Source organism: Pyricularia oryzae, chromosome 1, assembly GCF_000002495.2.
Source record: "Pyricularia oryzae 70-15 chromosome 1, whole genome shotgun sequence".
NCBI lineage: Eukaryota > Fungi > Ascomycota > Sordariomycetes > Magnaporthales > Pyriculariaceae > Pyricularia > Pyricularia oryzae.
Genome location: NC_017844.1, coordinates 4149204 through 4168573, shown reverse-complemented (window position 1 = coordinate 4168573; position 19370 = coordinate 4149204). Strand labels below are relative to the sequence as shown.

Sequence of the window (19370 nt, the reverse complement as noted above, 5' to 3'; positions counted from 1 at the left end):
CCAATGAGACCACAAGCTTGGCTTTGCTCTAGACTAGGTCTAGAGAAAGAACGGGGAGGGAAAAAAAACGGTTCCTCTGCTGCTTCTGCCATGTTTGGTTTCAACGGACATCAATGGGTCCGGCGGGAACCCACAAGCCCTGTCTCCAGTGGCATTTTAGGCTGAATTGGAAACCCTACCTGGCAACAGAGTACAACCCTCGGTCCACCTGGTGCTGGGTCAATAAAGGCGACTGAGGCAGGGACAACGGCCCGAACCAGAGACACAATCCGTTTAGAAATAGGTAAAATGACCGCGCTGGTTAGATTATGGGCCAAAATCTTTTTTTTTTTTTCTGTTTCTTCTTCTTTCCTGATATGCTGTATTTTCTTCCATGCTTCATTCAAGAAGTTAAATCCTGTAACCACTTCTTAGATGAGTAGACCATAAACTGTAGTCGATTGACTTGATATTTCAGATGAATACTCTCCGATGAAGGAAGTCGTGCATTTTTAAAGTTAATGAGCGGCACAGGGGAACAAGGCAAGGAAGTACCTGGATGACTATAAAGCTATAAAGGTTTAACGGGTATAGTGATCTATCACGTGAGGACGTGCATGGGTAGGCCAATGATAGCCATGAATTGGATCGCCACTTTACGCGCTTTTACACTTGGCTGGCGCGTTCCTCAGCTTCGAGCCTTGGAAACCATTTTGTGACGATGCTCATGATAGCGGCGATAATTTGCTCGACTATATTCAGCCCATAGAAACAGCCGAGAGGCAGCAAAGCATTCGTTTGCTGACTTAACGCTGCTCGCACTTTTCGTGGAATTTTTTCTTCTCATAACATGGCCGGGCCTTCGGGGGCTGCCCCCAAGAAACAAGCCTCACTCCTCGGCTTCTTCACACCAAAGACGGTCAATGGCCTAAAGAGACCCACATCCTCACGACCAGGCACAAGTGAAGAGGACGAGGAGCGGACAGCAGATTCGTCCCCTTCGTCGCGAGATAACGTCCGAAAACGACCATTGGAGCAAGATCCGGACGCTGGCAACACCCGCCGACCAAGGGCGAGCAAGAGGGCAAAGAACGTTGTCATCGACGATGAAGACGACGAGCATGACAATGACGATGACGACGACGACTTCAAGCTAGATGCCGAGGCCGAGGCCGACCCTGAACCAGTAGTAGCTGCTGATGACACGGCCGGAGTCTCCCAATCGTCGTCGATATCCGCAAGCAGAGCTGGCCGATACATCTATGATGAATCCCAACCAAAGGGACAGGCCAAGACCGATGAAAACGGTGACGCGCTTGATGCCGCCACTCTCCGAAAGAAACGAGAACTTCATGACAAGTTCGTCAAGAAGCTTGGCCATCCCGATGCAATGTCCAGGTGGGGGAATGCCGGGCGGGGAGAACAGGAGACGGGCGCGCAAGAGGAAGAAGAAGATGGAGATGCGGCGGAGGAGGAACCGCCCCCTCCACCCAAGGGCAAGAAAAAGGGGGCCAAATCGGGAAAATTGACACCCATGGAACTTCAATTCCTAGAAATCAAGAGGAAGCACATGGATACGGTCCTTATCGTCGAAGTCGGTTACAAGTTTCGCTTCTTTGGCGAGGATGCCCGTATCGCCGGCAAGGAGCTGAGCATCGTGTGCATCCCTGGCAAGTTCCGCTATGATGAGCACCCTTCAGAAGCCCACCTCGACCGCTTTGCCTCGGCCAGCATACCGGTCCATCGACTGCCCGTCCACGCCAAGAGACTCGTCGCTGCCGGTCACAAGGTTGGCGTAGTGAGACAGATAGAGACGGCAGCCCTGAAGAAGGCGGGAGATAATCGCAACGCACCGTTTGTGCGCAAACTGTGCGAGGTGTATACCAAGGGCACCTACATCGACGAGATGGGCGAGATGGATGCTCAAACCGGAGCCTCAGGGGCACACTCAGGGGGTTACCTGCTGTGCCTCACCGAGACAGCGGCAAAGGGATCCGGGACAGATGAAAAAGTCGATGTTGGCCTAGTAGCAGTGCAGCCCGCCACGGGAGACATCATCTACGACAGCTTCGAGGACGGCTTCATGCGGAGCGAGATAGAGACTCGACTCCTGCACATTTCGCCCTGCGAGCTGCTTATCGTGGGCCAGCTCTCCAAAGCTACCGAGAAACTGGTCAAGCACCTTTCAGGTAGCGCCAGCAATGTCTTTGGCGATAGGACGAGGGTAGAAAGGGTGGCCAAGGGCAAGACGACACCGGCAGAGGCCTCCTCACATGTGACCAAGTTCTACGCTGGGAAGCTGAAGGGCAGTACCCAGGACGACCGAGCTGCCGCATTGCTAGACAAGGTCTTGAATCTCCCTGAGCCAGTGACTCTCTGCCTCTCTGCCATGATCACGCACTTGACAGAGTTTGGTCTAGAGCACATCTTTGACTTGACAAAATACTTCCAGTCTTTCAGCACCCGGTCACACATGTGTATCAACGGAACAACTCTCGAGAGTCTCGAGGTCTACCGTAATTCGACCGACCACACCGAAAAAGGTAGCTTGCTGTGGGCTCTCGACAAGACTAGAACAAGGTTTGGTCAGAGAATGCTGAGGAAATGGCTGGGTCGGCCCCTCCTGGATAAAGAGCGTTTGGATGACAGAGTCGCTGCTGTGGAGGAGCTCTTTGAGAACCGCAACGGCCCACAGGTCGAAAAGCTGCAAAAGCTGCTTTCCAGCATCAAGACCGATCTCGAGAGGAGTCTTATCCGTATCTTTTACGGCAGGTGCACCAGACCTGAGCTCCTCGCCGTTTTGCAGACCCTCCAGAGGATAGCGGTCGAGTATATCGTTGTGAAGGAGCCCAGCCAGACTGGCTTCAAATCCAACCTTGTTAGCGAGGCTCTGGCTTCGCTTCCTCGGATTAGGGAGATCGTGGTCTCGTATCTGAACAGGATAAACCCCGACGCTGCCCGCAAAAACGACAAGTACGAGTTCTTCCGCGACGAGAGTGACGATACTGGGGATGACGGCGAGGATGAGATCACCACCCAGAAGATGAGCATCGCCGCCGTCGAGCAGGAGCTAGATGCGCATCGATCAGACGCAGCTGCTACTCTAGGCCGCAAGAAGGCTGTCGACTACGTGACTGTGGCTGGAATTGAGTACCTGATTGAAGTCCCCAACACCGAGATCCGCAAGGTTCCCGCGTCATGGGCCAAGATTAGCGGCACAAAGAAGCTCTCCCGCTTCCACACCCCCGAGGTTGTGCGTCTGATCGCCGAGCGGGACCAACACAAGGAGGCCCTGGCTGCCGCATGCGATGCCGCCTTCAAGGCCATGCTTGCTTCCATCGCAGACCAATACCAGCCCCTGCGGGACGCCGTCTCATCACTTGCAACCTTGGATTGTCTGCTTTCGTTTGCACAAGTCGCAGCTCTGCCAGGTTACAGCAAGCCTATCATCCTCCCAGACTCGCATCCACCCACCATCGCCGTGGCAGGCGGCCGTCACCCGATCGCAGAACACACCCTCCCAAGCGGCTACATCCCTTTCAGCACGACGCTCTCCTCGCCAGCGCCCCTAGCCCACCTCGTGACCGGTCCCAACATGGGCGGCAAGTCGTCCTTTGTCCGTGCCCTGGCCCTGCTCGTCCTCCTGGCCCAGGTCGGCTCCTTCGTGCCCGCCGACTCGCTGCGCCTGACCCTCTCGGACGCCATCTACACCCGCATGGGCGCCAGCGACAATCTCTTCGCCGGCGAGTCCACCTTCATGGTCGAGGTCGGCGAGACGGCCGCCATCCTGCGCACCGCCACCCCGCGCTCCCTCGTCCTGCTCGACGAGCTCGGCCGCGGCACCAGCACTCACGACGGCGCCGCCATCGCCCACGCCGTCCTCGACCACGTCGTCCGCAACACCCGCTGCCTCACCCTCTTCATCACCCACTACCAGAGCCTCGCCCGCGTCGCAGAGGGCCTGGGCACCGGCCTCGTCCGCAACGTCCACATGCGTTTCACCTCGTCCCGGGACGATAACGACGACGGAGACAAAGACCAAGACGATGACGTGGGTGAAAACATTACTTTTCTCTACGAGGTCGCCGACGGCGTCGCTCATCGGTCCTACGGTCTCAACGTTGCCCGTCTCGCTAGGATCCCTCGCAAGATACTCGAAGTGGCTGCGCGCAAGTCGCGCAAAATGGAGGAGGACGTCAGGACGAGGAGGCTCAGGAGTGCTACAAAGCTCCTGGAAGCCGTATGCAGAGGGGATGGCTCTGATGACCAGCTGGAACATTTGCTGTCTAGTATTGAACAGCTTTGAGGCGAGGAAATGTGAAAATGTCACTGCAATGTCTTGTACTATACCTCGTCTTGTAATAAATCAAAGTCATGGACAATGTCTCTACCAATTTTAAGCCAGTTACTTTATTATATCGTGAAACTATGGAACCCTAACGTCGTGTCAACTGGTCACGACGTCTATCATGTTCCTCTTAACCAGTCTTGTACCCCAAAGCTGTCGATTGTATCTATGTATCTCGAGTCTTTGACTATGTAAGTAGAAGCAATGAAACAGGTCAAAGAAGATTGGAAAAGAGGCCGTCAAAAATCTGCTGAACCCAGAGGCTAAAACGATCTCAACAAGCCTTTTGCCCTATTGCTTGCACATCCGTCTAGTTGTTTGAGACTAGAACAACTAGATCCCCATGCAGCATTAATCCCACTGTGCCAAAGTTGATGTGTTATGGTATCACCCGGGGCTGAAAATTGTAGAGTCAAAACGGCCAAATCTGGAAAGAAGGAAAAGAAAATGGGGAAGAGGGGGGAAGTAGAAGAAAGGAAAGAAGAGTCTAAAATAATTATGCGACCCCCAAAAGCAGCTAGTCTAGTGGGAGCACGAGCAAATCCTCCAAGAGCCTCAGCTGTGGCCCTGGCACAGAATGCGCCCTGCTCGAGCTGCTTTTGCAATATACCGTTGCAGTTGGCCGACAAAGTATGTAAATGTGCAAAGAAGGCATTTCAGAACTGGTAGGCATGATGACTGCATATTTCAGATTTGTTAGACAACGACCCTCAGGATCTGTCCTGGATATTGCTGGTACGTACCAATCATTCAGGCAATGCCCATGCATTTGTGGTGATTATGTCACGAAGAACCGAAGCAGAACTACCAGCAGCTCTCATGGGATATGGGGAGCAGTATATGCCGACCGGTTCCCAATAGTCTCTGGTATATGTAATAATGATGAAGTGATAGGCAGAAAGATGAAATGGAAACTGTCTGGCAACACTAGGGCTGGCTGCACAGGCCGAAGTAGACGTATTTTTGTGGTAAAAGAAGAAGCACCATAGTTTCACGACATGGCACTGATACCACTTGTTGATCTCTCGCCTTGTCCAGGCAGCATCAGAGCTGGAAGTCAACATGGTCGCCGTTGTGTTGGAGGCAGACTTGAGCGGCATTGACAGGGGAGTTGCTGTGCTGCATAGCCTGGTATCCATATCTACCGCCATTGATTGGTTGAAAAGTGGTTGTAGGAGTTCGGTCTGTGCTGTCATATACTGCACCATGGAATTGCTGGTATGCTGGACCCCGACCCTGCATGTAAAGAGGATTGAAACTGTTGCCATCGGCGGACTGCGGTGGTATCATGTAACCAAGCGTGAAGTCTGGCTGGTTGATAGGGCCACGCAAGTCACGCAAGTCACGCAGGTGACTAGTGTGGCCCATGAATGGATAGGATATGTGCTTTGGGGTCTGTGTGGGTGGGATCATCATGGCGTTACTGTCGAGTTGCTGCAGTGCTGGTCGACGATGGAACTGGAACCTGTCCCATGCGAGCCGAGCCAGTCAGACAGCTGAGTATTTACCAGGGAGAGCTACAAAAGAAATCTGCCCACCTCGTATCGTGAACAGGACTGACTATCCGATCTGCAGTAAGCGTCAGTTCCGACTGGGGCTCCATCATCAAAAGACAATTTCACCACCAGAAAGATGCACTCACTGATGACTCGCGAATTGTCATCATCTTGGAAAACATCTCCTGTATCTGGGGCAGTGTTATCCATGTCCCAAGAGTCATCGTCGAAGCTGTCCGAGATTGGCTTCATGGTTGTTGTAGACAGACTTCGAAGAGAGACACCAGAGTTGTTTCTCGTCGATCCGACCTTGACTGGTGCTTTGGCCCGGCGCTTGCTTGTGAGTTCCTGATCGGGGTCCAGGCGGGCTGGCTTCTTCCGCTTCCGGTTGCCCTGGAGCTCGGCCTTTCTACTCACCTAAGGGATATGTCAGAGACTGGGTAACAGAACCATGAGCAGCGATTGGTATTAACTTACTGGACTACCATCCACAGAAGGCGTGGCGTATATGTCGCGACTCCGTTCGAAGTTGCCAATGCCTTGCCAGATACACTCCGTAGGCTCGATTGCCTCTGAAGATCGCTTCATGTTGGTTATAACAGACTCGTGCTTGCGTTGGTTGCGCTTCCTCCTCTGATCAGGCGTAGCAGAATCAAACACAGCCATGCCGGGGTACTTGATACCCTTGAGCTTGCTGACGGTCGATTCGTATATGTCTTCGGTGGTATCAAGGTAAATCAAGTCTGTCACATCAGAAAACTCCGTCTCAAAAGTCTCCCACTTCTCAAACTTGTCAATCTTCTTGTCAAAATCTGGGAACTGGGCGGATGATCGCGTGCGTCGAGTAGTAGGTGTCTCGAAAACGGACTGACTATGACGTCCCGTGTTGGTTGGACGGAGCCGCATGGGACCGAACTCCCACCGCATGCTTTCCATGTCTTCAGTGGGCTCAGATTTGACCGAGGCATGGCGCGAAGGCTGAGAGCGTGCTGTTCTAGTCTGTAGCACGTTAGCCTCAATCATCTGCTTGTAAGAGGAGCCTGCGATTGACATATATCTTGCACTCACTGTTGCTAGTCCTCCCTGGCCTCGGGACTTCTTGACTCGACGCTCCTTGGATGTGATTCGATCCTGGAGAAGACCATCGATTCCATTCTCAGCATACCACTTCTCGAAATCCCGCATTTTCTTTGCGGCGTTGATGTCACCAGCCTTTGCCTTCATGTCAGTTGTGAACCTGCAAGAAAGATGGCCTTTCGACGAGATATGCGTCAAGAGATGGGAAATGTCGGAGAATTGGCCTTTCTTAGGACACAAGTCGCATAGCAGAGGAATAGCAGGCTCTTCCGTAGAGGCAGCCTCCCGACGACCAGAGCCGGAACCCCTCGATACCATGCTGTCCTCTTTTTGTGTTCTAGACGGTCAATGACAGCGCTCTCGAGAAACGCAGTAGCTCGCTTGCAGTCAAGAAGCTTGGAGATGTTGTATATCAAGAAAGCTTGCTTAGGCAGACTCGCTTGAGATTCAGCTATGAGGCCTAAGCGTATGCTCAGAGAGACGCAGGATGGCCCTGAAAGCTTCTGAGGGCCTTTTAGTACTCTCGTACCACACTGTGTATGGAAGGCTAACAGTTCGTGCCTACAAGGCAGTCTGTCAGTCTGGGTAATGAACTTCGGAGGTATTAGTAAAAGGAGCCACATCGAAGCAGGTCTAGCGAGATTCAGGGGTGTGATGGCCAAAAGCTCACAGTGGGATGGCTAGATCAGATAGAATGGGTGTCCAGTCGCTCAAGCCTGAACGCTTAAAAGTAAGAAGCTAGCTCTATACTACTCAGTTGCGAACCGTCACGAATGTCTGGTGATGAGGACACTCTCAGAGGACTTTCTTTAGCCGAGGCTTCAACAAATCTTGAAGCCACTATGATATGGATTGACTATCCTAACAGAAGTCAGCTCAGAAATAGCCCTGTAGGGTAGGCGTGTCACTAACATTGAGTTGTGAGCTTCAGGGGTAGCATATACCGTACCAGTGACAGATCGGCCCGGGATGTATCTGAAGGTGTTGAGAAGATCGGGTGCCAACAGGACCAGAGGAGAGTCTGTTGAAACAGGGGGTATGCTGTTGAGGGACGAAGTCCGGTATAGACTGAGAGGGCAAGTGGGTGGTGACCTAGCAGGTAGCTTGTACAAGCAGAGGCTCTCACCAATTGTAAATTATCCTCGATGACAGATCAACCAATAGCAAAAGTACCAGAGTAGACTTGGAGACCCGGTGCTGAACCTGCTACTATCGTCTTATGCTTGCCTGTGAGACTAGACTCGTGCAGTTAAGCTTGGTGTGGTGTTGTGCAAGAAGACCCAAGGACAACCTAGAAAGGAGTGTTTCTCGGCCAAGGAGGCTTGTTGATGGTAATGGTCTCAATGCGGTGACTTCAAAGCTTCTGAGGCTGATACACATATGCTTGGTGCTCAGATTCCTCGGATGGTTGATTTTCTAGGGAGTGTCAAGAGGCACAATGCCAGCAATTGAGTGATGGCTGCTGATAGCTGGAGAAGCATATATGCTTTCCAGATGTATCTTCTTGTTTTCCTGTCGCTAAGATGATACCCCGGGATCAGCAATCTATGTTAAAGCAGCTCGTACCATCAGAACCATGTTCTTGAGTTCGGGTCTTGTATTTCTGAGTTGAGACGAGTGTTGAAGCTTGGCTAACCTTTTTTACGTCTCGCCAGACTCGAAGACTCGTCTTGAACCACTGGAGCTGGCGATTCTATATTCTTGGGTTGTACGCTTCAGAAAGGCTGGATAAAGGAAAGTGAAGAGGTGTAGGTTCTTCGTGAGTGTAGATGGCTTTTGCGTTGACGTGACTAGAACAATGTAGAGAGGGCTGCCCATGAGCCGGTTGGAACGAAGGTAACTTGCTAGCGAATGGAAACGCCCCGATGAGATCCAGAGAGAGGTGAGTGAGAGGATGGCTGAGAAGAGTCGCCAACCTTGTGATCGGAATCAAAAAGGTCAAAGATTGGAGATGGGGAGATGGTATATACCGCCCGAAGATACGCCTCAGTTAGGCCGGGTTGTGAGAGAGTTGCTTGTCGAAGCTTGGAGGATCACGATGATGCCTGTGAAGAAGGAGTGGGACAGAGGAATAGGTTTTGGCCAGCACCACTTGAAGTAACGTAGAAAAGCTGGCACTGGATTTCCCAAGGTACCAGATAGGCTAAGCGTGTATCTGTAAACTGTGACGCAAACTCACATGTGAGCTTAGGCAGCCTTAGAGCTCGGTTTGAGATTACGCTGCCCTAGGAAAGAAGGATGATGGAGTGCCACTGGCGAAAGAGGGTAGACACTCTTTGAGGCTTGGAGCTTTCCTTTGGAAAGAGACAGTGGGAGCGTGGGTAGGCCTGAAAAGGAAGCAGACTAACGCAGGCTGCAAGGGCGCTGGCAGGAGTCCACCGTCCAGGGAAGGTACGACGTAATGGGAATTGGCAATTTTCTTGCCAGTGAAAAAGCGACCTTGAGCCGAACACCTGTGGGTGCGAGTCCCTCTATCGGCTTGTCTGCCTCATTCTCTCGCTTCTACAACCACTGACACTCGCTCCTGAATGCTTGGTATGGTGAAACTATGCAGTTTTCACTATTCCCATACCTTGCCAGATACCACATCAGCAATCTCAGTATCATGTCGGCCTCGAGGGCGTTGTATTATGACAATAAAGTGAAGAGGGTGCCTGAGAAGAGCTTTGTTAGATGCTTACTATTATATGAAGCATACCTCCACCTACCTCCTAGGTAGGTACCTAGTTGCCTCGGGTAAGTAAGTGTATGGGCTCATAGACATCCTACATGACCAGGACGCGTCGCCCCACGGAAACCAAGTATTATTATGAACTCTACATGCCCGTGAAAATGGTTTACACACACAAAGCCTATTCCTGGCCATTTGTTGCGTAGTTGACGGCCTAGTGTTGCCGCCCACCTACTTGTAGCCAAAGCCTTCAAACAAAGGCATGTTCGCCCGCTTTCCAAATGAGTCTTTCAGGGGTAGCAAACTTGAAGACACACAAGAACACGCAAGCTGTTAATCCACCCTTGTACTGTCTCTCCTTACGAGCACGGTATGCTGCTCGTAGGTCATGACTGCAAGAGAATATGCGAGAAGATAAACTGGAGCAACATGGAGGGAAAAAGAAATTGGGCCAGGAGCTAGCATGGCATATGCCTTAAATAAGAACAACTAAGCCACGTTTCATTGCACATTCATTAGGCCTAAGCCCTTCCTATAATGCGCTGAATGGTAGCTTTCGGCATGCAATACACAGGGTCAACATCCTCCAAGCCAGGCCACTTGAGAAGGGAAAGACCAGTTAGGCCAAAGCATGTGTGGAAGACATCGACCTGATTTCCAGGCCGATCCGACATACCACCCTTCTCCGTGTCTTGACATTTGAGGATAAAGGCAGCCAGCTGATCGCGGTCGATCCAGTGGGTCCGTCCAATGGTCTCCAGGCTACTGAGCACCCACCAGCTGTAACATACGTCCTCCTGCTTCTCAGGGCGACCGTTTAATCCGCCACCCGCGATCTGCCTCTCGCTTAGCCAGCGGCCCAGCTTATCTGTGTCCACCAGATCCAGCCTGCCGGCTATCGACAATGCAGCGACGCAGGTGAAGATCTGGCCCGAGTGCGACTCTGCACCCGGGCGATTGCCATAACCCCCATCGAAGTTGGCACAGGCGACAATGTGGTCGACGGCCTTGCCCACGTCGACCATCTCGAGCAGCCCCAGCAATGACAGCGCGTTTAGTGCCCCATAAAGAAACCGCGTGTCTTCCTCACCCCACTCATCCCCAGCGAACGTGCCTGTTTGCCGGTTCTGCAGATCGGCAATGACTATAATGCAAAACAAAAGATGGACGGCGTGTGAGCAAAAGAAGCCCATTCGCCAAGATCTCCAGCTCGAGATTTTTTATCATCAGGACGACGCAGACTTACACTTGCCTACCTGCCTCCTACCCTTGCCCTTCTTGTCCAACTCGTCAAGCGCATCGACCATGGCCAATATCTGTACAGCACTGACTGTAGAGAGCATATGGGCATCGTGCCCGGGGGCAGCCCCGAAGCCACCGTTGTCGTGCTGGCAAGAGAGCACAAATTCTATAGTGGCATCGCGTGGCAGAGCATCTGGCTGGCCGAGTAGATGAAGCGCCACCAATCCCCAGTAAACACCATTGAGCCGCAAATGCTCCGTCAACCAGTACTCATAATCCTCCTTTCTTGTGTCGAGACTCTGGACATACTTGACATGAGCAGCGGCGGCCAGTCGAAGTTCGTCTGGGAGGGATGGGTCTTGCGTTGCCATGCTGGATGCCGGCACTGCGGTAGGCTGCGATGGTCAAGACAAATGAATGGTGGTTGGAATCGCCGATAGCCAACCTAAAAGATGGAGGCTCGGATGCAGCAAGCGACTTTAGCGACTTATGTCAGCAGCCACGCCGCGTCTACGGTACGGTGAATATCGAGAACTGGAGAAGGTAAGGCAAAGCATAGGTTTTCCGGGCCTAACGAAGCAAGCTCTCATTAGCTCCACCTACGAACTGCCCCGCTCTGCCGCTGTCATTTGGACTATACCAACAGAGACAATAGTCCGCTTCACAGGAGGAAAGGGCGACGCTACAACGATACTTGGGTCTATAGTCCCGGCAGTCGGCACAAGGTGATAGATACCTAATAATATATTGTGGTTTAATTTTAGACTAGGACTAAAACTAGGACAAAAGCGTACCTAGCAGATGATGTCCAGGCAAAGGAACCGACGGCAGCCGAGGGAATTTAAACTCGACCGAAGCCAGTTTAGATGAATTCGAAAACCAGTAAGTGATTATATATGATGTCAAGTATGGATGAAGTTTAGAACCTTCCTATAGTAGTCTTGCAGTACGTAGTATATGCCGAGTAGCCTTTTTCTTCTTTCTTCTTTCACATCCCGCGCTCCCGGATGTCAAGATGAATGCCTCTCAGATGATTTGCCATATACCGGGATATACCAAGTCATTCAAATCGTATACGGTGCCTATGCTTGCGATTCTAAATGCTTAGCTTACCTGATATGTACCGGTATGTACCTAGGTAAGCGCTGCAGATGACCGAAAACGATTTGCAGCCAAGGTAGAGATTGTAGATCAGGTGCCGTGTTTCAGACGAAAGTTGTTCCTGAATTTGGCTTACCCTCCATAAGCAGACTACAAACTAATTATTGCGTGGGATGTCATAACTTTACCATGCCATGTAAGTGGCAAGGCAAGCAGCCAAGGTGCGGCAAGGTACCAGACAGGTTACGTAGCAGGAATACTAACAATACCACCAGCACTTGATAAGGGCGGGTTTTGAGAACGATTCCCCCCTCCTTAACATACATAGGTATTGCCCCGAATCCCCAATCTTTAATAAGTGCCACATACCATACCACGGAATTACTGCACGAATCTGCAATATTAGCTCGCAAACCCCTCATTCCACCGCTGTTATTGGTTCGATGCGGGACTTTTTTTTCTTCCAAACTATGGGTATCATCCGGGGCATTCCGATGATCAAAGGGCCAGCGACTCCACGATAATGCATTGAGCAGCAGCATATGGGGCGGTGGTTATGGGGCACATCTCGCGCGCATTGAGCTCCATGAAGGGATCACCCGTTTAGCGCATCACCTGTAATCCCGTCACCGATCATGGCCACCATCTTTGCCAGGTGTGCTTGGCTTGCTTGGTTACTTTAATTACCTTTGGTAAGTTCCATGGTACCTTACTTCAAACCAGAGGCGATCTTGGTCCGACATAGTAATTACACCTCACACAAAGTAAGTGGTATATTATTTCTTAGCCCGGAGATAGAGAATACTCAGAAAAGTCTTTTTTTTGGTTGTTTACAAATTGGCTGTTTGATTTACTTGTTTATCTTACCGCTGTTTATATTTGGCATTTTACCGTTTCCATCCGAACATGCAAGTATGTCGTAGGACGTTGCCAAGATAGAAGGGACTGCGCGACACGGACCGCTTTTGTCGTTATCAATCTGTGCCTGCTGAAGTGTTGGTTATTTCCGGTTGTTATATTTTTCCTTTTTTGTTCATTCGAAGGCCGCGAAATCTGTGTCTACACAGTAAGCATCCGTCATACAAAAAGTAGAAATTAATCCGATCAGTTTACTGGGTACAGTTGGACAGCGCGTGCGCAAAATCTAGAAAAGTAATACCCCTGATGTGATGATACATTGTTGCTGGAGCGCGCACAATAGCTACGTTTCAGAAAGCACATGGCCTGCAGCGTGCGAGACGAGACCGCAAAGGGGGTTAAGTGGAAACCTGATCAAAGCGTCTTGAAGAGGGCGGGCCGGGTCGATGTTGCGACTCGGGAGTATTTTGCGATGATGAGGGCACATCCTGGCCATGGAAGCGGTCCAGCCCATCATTTGCTTTGGGAATCTTTTTTTTCTCTCTTTTTTTCTCCCCCTCTCTCTCTTTCCCTTGGGTTGTATTATGCCTCGTGCAGATCGGATCGTGGAGCCTCCACTGCTAAATTTTAAATCGGGGTTGATAACAGACCATGATATCCGCCTTCGGGCAGGAATGAGTTGCGAGGTAGCGTGAAAAGGACAAAGAATCTATCTGTGGTACTAATTACTGTACTGCGTAGATATCACTGCGGAACAGGACAAACGTACCTCTCTTTCTCCCTAGATCTACACTAGACTATTTAGAGACGGACTTGTCCTCGGGACCATCTGGTCTAGTAAACCCAATCCCTTCAAGCTCGCCGTTTGTTTTGTCCTTGACACCCATGCTCATTCAGATTGCCCGCCCGTCATGCGTCGTCTGGCGACCTGGCCGGATGATTATTACTCTGCTCGCCGTCGCGCATCCAATTGAGCGGGGCTGGCCTGCAGGTATGGTTGTGAAGTACGAAGTAAAAGTGAATCTTCCTGGTGGTACCGTAGCATCCATGAGCGCCGCACGTACTCTTGCGTCGTGTTGGGTTGTCTTGCCGATTTATTGCGTACCGTACCTTATGGACGGCCGGGCGGGTAGACAGTTCCAAAGCCACCGCCATTCTTTGAGGGTATCGGCCGCCTAGTGAGGTACCAATCGTTAGCTGCGCGCCGACAAGTTAAGCTCTGCACTACTTTCACATCCTGCAACACGAATTGCCCTGTTCCTGTTGGAAATTCGTACGAGAGGGGAAAAAAAGTGTGTATGCCTGTGTGCGTGCATTCCATCTTTTTTTTAGTTGCCATTTCACACCTCCCAACGAGCGGCGACAACTTTTGCGCGCCCAACCCTCGCACGAAATCCATACAAACTGGGTGAGGTGTTTAGAATTGCCGCTCACCCTCCCACTACAGCCTGCCCTGAGCGCGGTAATTGGAATCTGGCGCACCATTGATCTCGCTGCTAGCAAGATCCCAGGAGAAGCTTGGAGCGGCGCTTATTCAAATCAGCACGGTGCTGTACAGCGTACATGCAGAACAGAACAAGCCTGCCTCCACTGTCAGCAAAAAGTCACCGTAATCCCAGGCATCCGAACCAGGCGGGCGGCGATGCATGCCCATCCCTCAGGCTGATCTGATCCTAACACGGTACAGTACAATACGACGGGCCACAAAGAATCAATCCATCGATACCCGTCACCAACTCTCTTTCTGCTAGCTGTCCGCTGTTCTGCGCAAAGAAAAGTCACACCGAGTGTTTTCGTTACGAACTTGCAACGAACCGACCCACCATTAACCAGCACACCTACAACCCAATTGAGCAGCCAAGCAAGCAGGCAAGCAAATTCACCCTTTCAAAGTACTGCCCGCTGGACTAGACCGTACCAAGAACGTCCATAACACAGGACCTGAGCCCGACCCTGTCAAGTCTGGTCCGTAAGGCGAAGGAACTCCCGCACTCCCCCCTCCTCCCGTCACCCCAACCCAAAACCAGCCTTGCCTTTGGCCCAAGCAAAAGTGCCCCCAAATTCCCGTCGCAGCCCAACGTGCCTATTTTTGCGCAGCCTCAAGCCCCGACACCCCGAGACACTGGGGCTTGCGTAAGATCAGACTGGCCTGGCCTCCTCTCGTGCGGCAGCGTACGAATCAGGACGAAGGCCTGTCGGGGAGGGACGGGCCCTCAACTCCAAAGGCCACGATGGGACGCAAACCTGCACCTCAGCCGCTGACGCTTCCTGAGTCCAACCCTGTCGCTTCCTCGACCAGCAATGACCAACAGCAACGCATAGCTCCCGCTGAAACGCTGCAAGTCAACTTGTCACCCGCAGACTCACGCTCACCACGTTCGCCCAAATCACCTCGATCACCGTTTAGATTCCACAACAAGAAATCGCCATCTTCCTCCACATCGCCCTCCGCTACACAAGCGCAACATCTGCAGCACCAGCAGCAAGACCAGCAGCCACAGTCCTGGCGACCCTCCGACGAGCACCCGTATCCTCCCATATCTTCGGCTTTGGAACAGGTTCCTTCTCAGAACCCGACCGAGAAGCGAGGCGACGCTAGCGACTGGCCAAATTCGCAAGATAACGGTCGAAATAATAACGCAACTACCAATAAGGCATCACGACACCAGCACAAGTCGTCGCAGCAATCACTGCGCTCCCAGCATCAGCGGCACGGTGAAGACAAGTCATCCAAGTCGGGCTTCTTCTTCAATTTTGGCAAGTCCGGGAAATCGACCGATAGGCTGGCCTCCCATCAGAAGTCCGAGTCCCGCGCCGACACAATGTCGAGGGGCTCTGATAACTCCACTGTCACCAAGCAGAACTCAAAGCAATCAGGTAAGACCCTGATGTTGGAACATGAACCCGATTGTGGGCGTCGCGCATTGCCTCGTCCCTCAACTGACCCTCAATCAACTCAGAATCGACCCCAGCGGACAGCAGTAGTGCGATACACAGAACAGACAATTCATTACCTTCCAAGTCCAGCACCTCTTTGGCTTCCTCGGTCGACAACGAGTCTAGCTCTGGGAAAAAGGGAAAGCCGAAGCCTTTCGCCCTGCTCGGTCGCTCAAGATCACAGAGAGAAAGGGACAGGGAAGGTCAGCTCAGCCCCAAAGATAAGGAAAAGGAACAACCCACATCTGCGAAACAGCCGGAAATCGAAAAGCCCGAGAGGGCATATACAGCCGGAGGACAACACCCGTTGCGAACCACTCCTGGGCAGCCTGATCGCAGCTTCCGGGACATGATGTCTTCATCCAGCCGAAACCAGTCAGCGGAGAGGAGCGACAGGAGTCGCACAAGAGATGCACACGGCCGCGACAAGGAGAACCAAAACCAGAACCACCGGGACAACCACCGCGATAATCATTTCAAGGTGCAATCCTCTACAGGTCACAATCAGAACACCTCGGGTTCGGCATTCTTCAGCGGTCTGAAAAGCTCAGGTAGCAAGGCCGCGGATATGATCAGTAAGGGTCTTTTTGGTAAGGGTGGAAGGAGTAGCAGCACTACCGAGAAGGAACCGGTGGTAGACGACGAACACTACCAGTTGAAAGTGTTGAACTTGCCACTCCGTGAGCAAGTCCGCCGTACACGCATTTCCAAGAGGCTCGAGGACTCGCGTGACAAGACAGAATTCTGGATGCCAGCGTTCCCGTGGCGTGCGATCGATTATCTTAATTACAAGGGAACGGAAGTCGAAGGCCTGTACCGTGTGCCAGGGAGTGGTCCACAAATCAAGAAGTGGCAACGCAAATTCGATGAAGGTATGTTCAGAGCTGTTTGTTTTAAGCGCTGGTTAGGTTCTTTTTTTTTGAAAACTGGAGAAGTGAAGCTGACCGTCATCGCTATAAGAACATGACGTCGATCTTTTTGCCCAAGATGACCTTTACGATATCAACATCATTGGCTCTATGCTCAAGGCCTGGCTCCGACAGCTACCTGATGAGCTCTTCCCCAAGCAAGCTCAAGAACGGATAGCAAGGGAGTGTGCGGGTTCAGAAACGGTACCTCAGATGCTGGTTGACGAGCTATCCAACCTGTCACCCTTCAACTATTATCTTCTCTTTGCCATCACCTGCCACCTGAGCCTATTGCTGGCTCATTCGGACAAGAACAAGATGGATTTCCGCAATCTCTGCATTTGCTTCCAGCCATGCATGAAGATTGATGCGTTTTGCTTCAAGTTCTTGGTCTGTGACTGGCGGGATTGCTGGAAAGGCTGCAAGGACGAGGCAAGGTACATTGAAGAAGAGTACATGTTGTTCGACCAGCCACCGCCACGGGGCCTTTCAGAACAGAGGAGACGCCTTGAGGAGAGCCCCATGGAGAACAGGACCGCTTCTTCATCGGAAACCGCCTCGCAATCCAATCGAACTGAGAAGCAGCAGCCGCAGCAACCGAAGCAGCAAAAGGAACAGCCAAAGCAGCAAACAAAGGAACAGACCACGCGGTCACGCAAGAAGACTCCTCAACAAGAGAACGACGATGCGTCAGATTCGACCATATCAACAACCCTGACAATAGACAGCAAACAAGAGACGCCCCCAAGGCAGCAAGGAGATAACATGCGACCTCTATCACCGATAAAACCGCTGTCGCCACTGGGCTTCTAGTACTGTTTTCTGGTCCCATCCTGCGCTTCAAGAGAGCTCAGCGGAGTAATCTTAGACCTGGAAACGAGAGGATTGGGTACTTTTCCTGCTTTAAATGCATGCCGAAAGCTGCAGTGGATTAGACTCTTCACGCTTTTAGAAGACCTTGTCCGCTACTGACGTGGACTTCTCTAAACGATCATAGCTCCAATCTGATGGCACCATTCTCGCGACTTGGTGGAATCTGTCACGGCGCTATTTCTTTGCATCATAGGACTGATGGTTTTGGAGGGTGGAGTGGTGCTCTGCTGTCTTTACGTTGTGATCAAAAGCTGTTTTCCCCTTCTTCCAGTTTCCCAGCATTTCGTTCCATATTTTTTGTTTATACCCCTTCGGCATCTGTAGTTCTCTATCCTCATTATCGGCTTTCGGACGCATGAAGCACAAGGCGCGGAACTTTTGTCTCTTTCCTAATATTGTTTGAGTCGTTTTCAACCCTGTCTACTTCTCACGTGTTCTTTCTTCTCTTTTTCTCTTTTGCGAATTGAATTGATGCTGCCTTTGGAGGTTTGAATACTGGGAGAAACGGGGAAATGATTATATACGCACTACAATTGCGCCACTCTGTGGACATCACTCTGAAAGGCTGGAAATTTCGGAAATGCAGCAGTTATTATTGTTGAATATGCGACAGAGCTCCACTGCGGGATTACTGGTCATTGTTGCTGCATAAGGTGTGCACCTTGAATCCTTGGTTCCCGAAGGCCAGCTAAAGGATTGCATGGCTGTACCCATTGTCAATACTGACAATGACATAGGAATGATATTGTGCTTTGTATGCAACCAGTAGGCATGGACACGATATCAAGTGGCGAGAACACTGAGGGGAGGTCATAAGAATTTGCCATGGAAGTGAAAAGGCACAGAAAGCCACCCAAGATATCCACAAGATTTCCTAACAAAAGCCAAACTCCAGACACCGGTATGGCCGCTTGAACCAGGCCCTTTTTCCGAACCAAAAGAAACACATATGTGCACAGCGCAGAAAATTTGTCCAACAGCGTCAACTCTCCCATCACTTCTTGGCCGCGTCCCGCTCGTTCTTGCGCATCTTCCTCTCGTTCCTCTTCTGGCGCTCGACCCTCTCCCTCCTCGTCTGGCCTCTGAGGGTCTCGCCCTCCTTGAGCTTGGCCTCCTTTGCCGGGTCGACCTCGACGAGCCAGTCCTTCTCGAGCTGCTTGTTGGCGCCCTTGTATCCCCACTTGCGCTCCCACTCGCCCTTCTCCTCGTTGTACTGGATGTTGCGGCGCTGCTCCCTCGTCTTGGGCTTGATGCCCTTCTTGGCGGCGAACCGCTCCCACTTGGTCGGCTCCTTGGCGGCCGGGAGGGGCTTCTCGCGAGGAAGGGCCGTCTGCTGCGCGGGCAGCGACAGCAGCACGCCAGAGGGAGTGGACTGGATCGGGCACGTCGTCAGGAGCTGGTTGATAAGTGCCTGCGCGCCGTCCCGGGCCAGGCTCGACAGCGAGCCCTCCAGGTCCGTCTTGTCGAGCTCTACTGGGTTCGGGTCATTGGCGAGAAGTAGAGCTGCGGCATTGGAGATCGGGGTCAGCGGAGGGTTTAGTTAGAAGTTATTGCCGACAAGATCAGCAGATCTTGGATACGTCTGTGACTGGCGAAGGAATAGCTTACCGAGATCGAATGAGTACGGCGTCGGCTTGTTGACTGCGACGGGCAGTTTTGCCTGGGGTTTTGCGGAAGACATGATTTTGATTTTTCCAGAGATTATATCTTTATGCCTCAGCCTTCCAGGGACTTAATTAAAGACAAGGCAAGGCGAGATAGATAGAAAGTTACGGTAGGTATATTGATCCCCGCACCGATGGCGTTGCGCGATACCTACTATGCATCCAGCTATCTTGGGGGAACTTTTTAGGCGGTAGCCAGCGGCAGTAACCAAAGCG

General features: G+C 51.7%; 6 protein-coding genes across 6 annotated transcripts; 2 read left to right on the top strand and 4 right to left on the bottom strand.

Annotated features, from left to right (window-relative positions):
• The first annotated feature begins 670 nt into the window (after nt 1-670).
• MGG_09306 (DNA mismatch repair protein MSH3) lies at nt 671-4411 on the top strand. Its single transcript, XM_003709908.1, has one exon. The coding sequence runs from the start codon at nt 830-832 to the stop codon at nt 4283-4285; it is 3456 nt and encodes a 1151-aa protein (XP_003709956.1). The 5' UTR covers nt 671-829; the 3' UTR covers nt 4286-4411.
• A 960-nt stretch (nt 4412-5371) lies between these two features.
• On the bottom strand, nt 5372-7218 carry MGG_09305 (uncharacterized protein; the record flags this gene model as incomplete). The annotated part of the gene is made up of 5 exons (XM_003709907.1): nt 5372-5792; nt 5866-5896; nt 5970-6240; nt 6301-6822; nt 6892-7218. 5 exons carry the CDS (start codon nt 7216-7218, stop codon nt 5372-5374), a joined length of 1572 nt encoding a protein of 523 aa, XP_003709955.1.
• A 2747-nt stretch (nt 7219-9965) lies between these two features.
• On the bottom strand, nt 9966-11343 carry MGG_09304 (type-2 protein geranylgeranyltransferase subunit beta). Its single transcript, XM_003709906.1, has 2 exons — nt 10818-11343; nt 9966-10715 (listed from the first exon to the last, which is right to left on the bottom strand). Exons 1-2 carry the CDS (start codon nt 11182-11184, stop codon nt 10093-10095), a joined length of 990 nt encoding a protein of 329 aa, XP_003709954.1. The 5' UTR covers nt 11185-11343; the 3' UTR covers nt 9966-10092.
• A 2142-nt stretch (nt 11344-13485) lies between these two features.
• Nucleotides 13486-14325, bottom strand: MGG_16278 (uncharacterized protein). Its single transcript, XM_003709905.1, has 2 exons — nt 14050-14325; nt 13486-13947 (listed from the first exon to the last, which is right to left on the bottom strand). Exons 1-2 carry the CDS (start codon nt 14255-14257, stop codon nt 13682-13684), a joined length of 474 nt encoding a protein of 157 aa, XP_003709953.1. The 5' UTR covers nt 14258-14325; the 3' UTR covers nt 13486-13681.
• Nucleotides 14318-18178, top strand: MGG_09303 (uncharacterized protein). Its single transcript, XM_003709904.1, has 3 exons — nt 14318-15649; nt 15733-16581; nt 16670-18178. Exons 1-3 carry the CDS (start codon nt 15004-15006, stop codon nt 17428-17430), a joined length of 2256 nt encoding a protein of 751 aa, XP_003709952.1. The 5' UTR covers nt 14318-15003; the 3' UTR covers nt 17431-18178.
• Nucleotides 18063-19310, bottom strand: MGG_09302 (ribosome biogenesis protein). The gene is made up of 2 exons (XM_003709903.1): nt 19099-19310; nt 18063-18993 (listed from the first exon to the last, which is right to left on the bottom strand). The coding sequence occupies exons 1-2, from the start codon at nt 19169-19171 to the stop codon at nt 18485-18487; spliced, it is 582 nt and encodes a 193-aa protein (XP_003709951.1). The 5' UTR covers nt 19172-19310; the 3' UTR covers nt 18063-18484.
• Nucleotides 19311-19370: the final 60 nt, after the last annotated feature.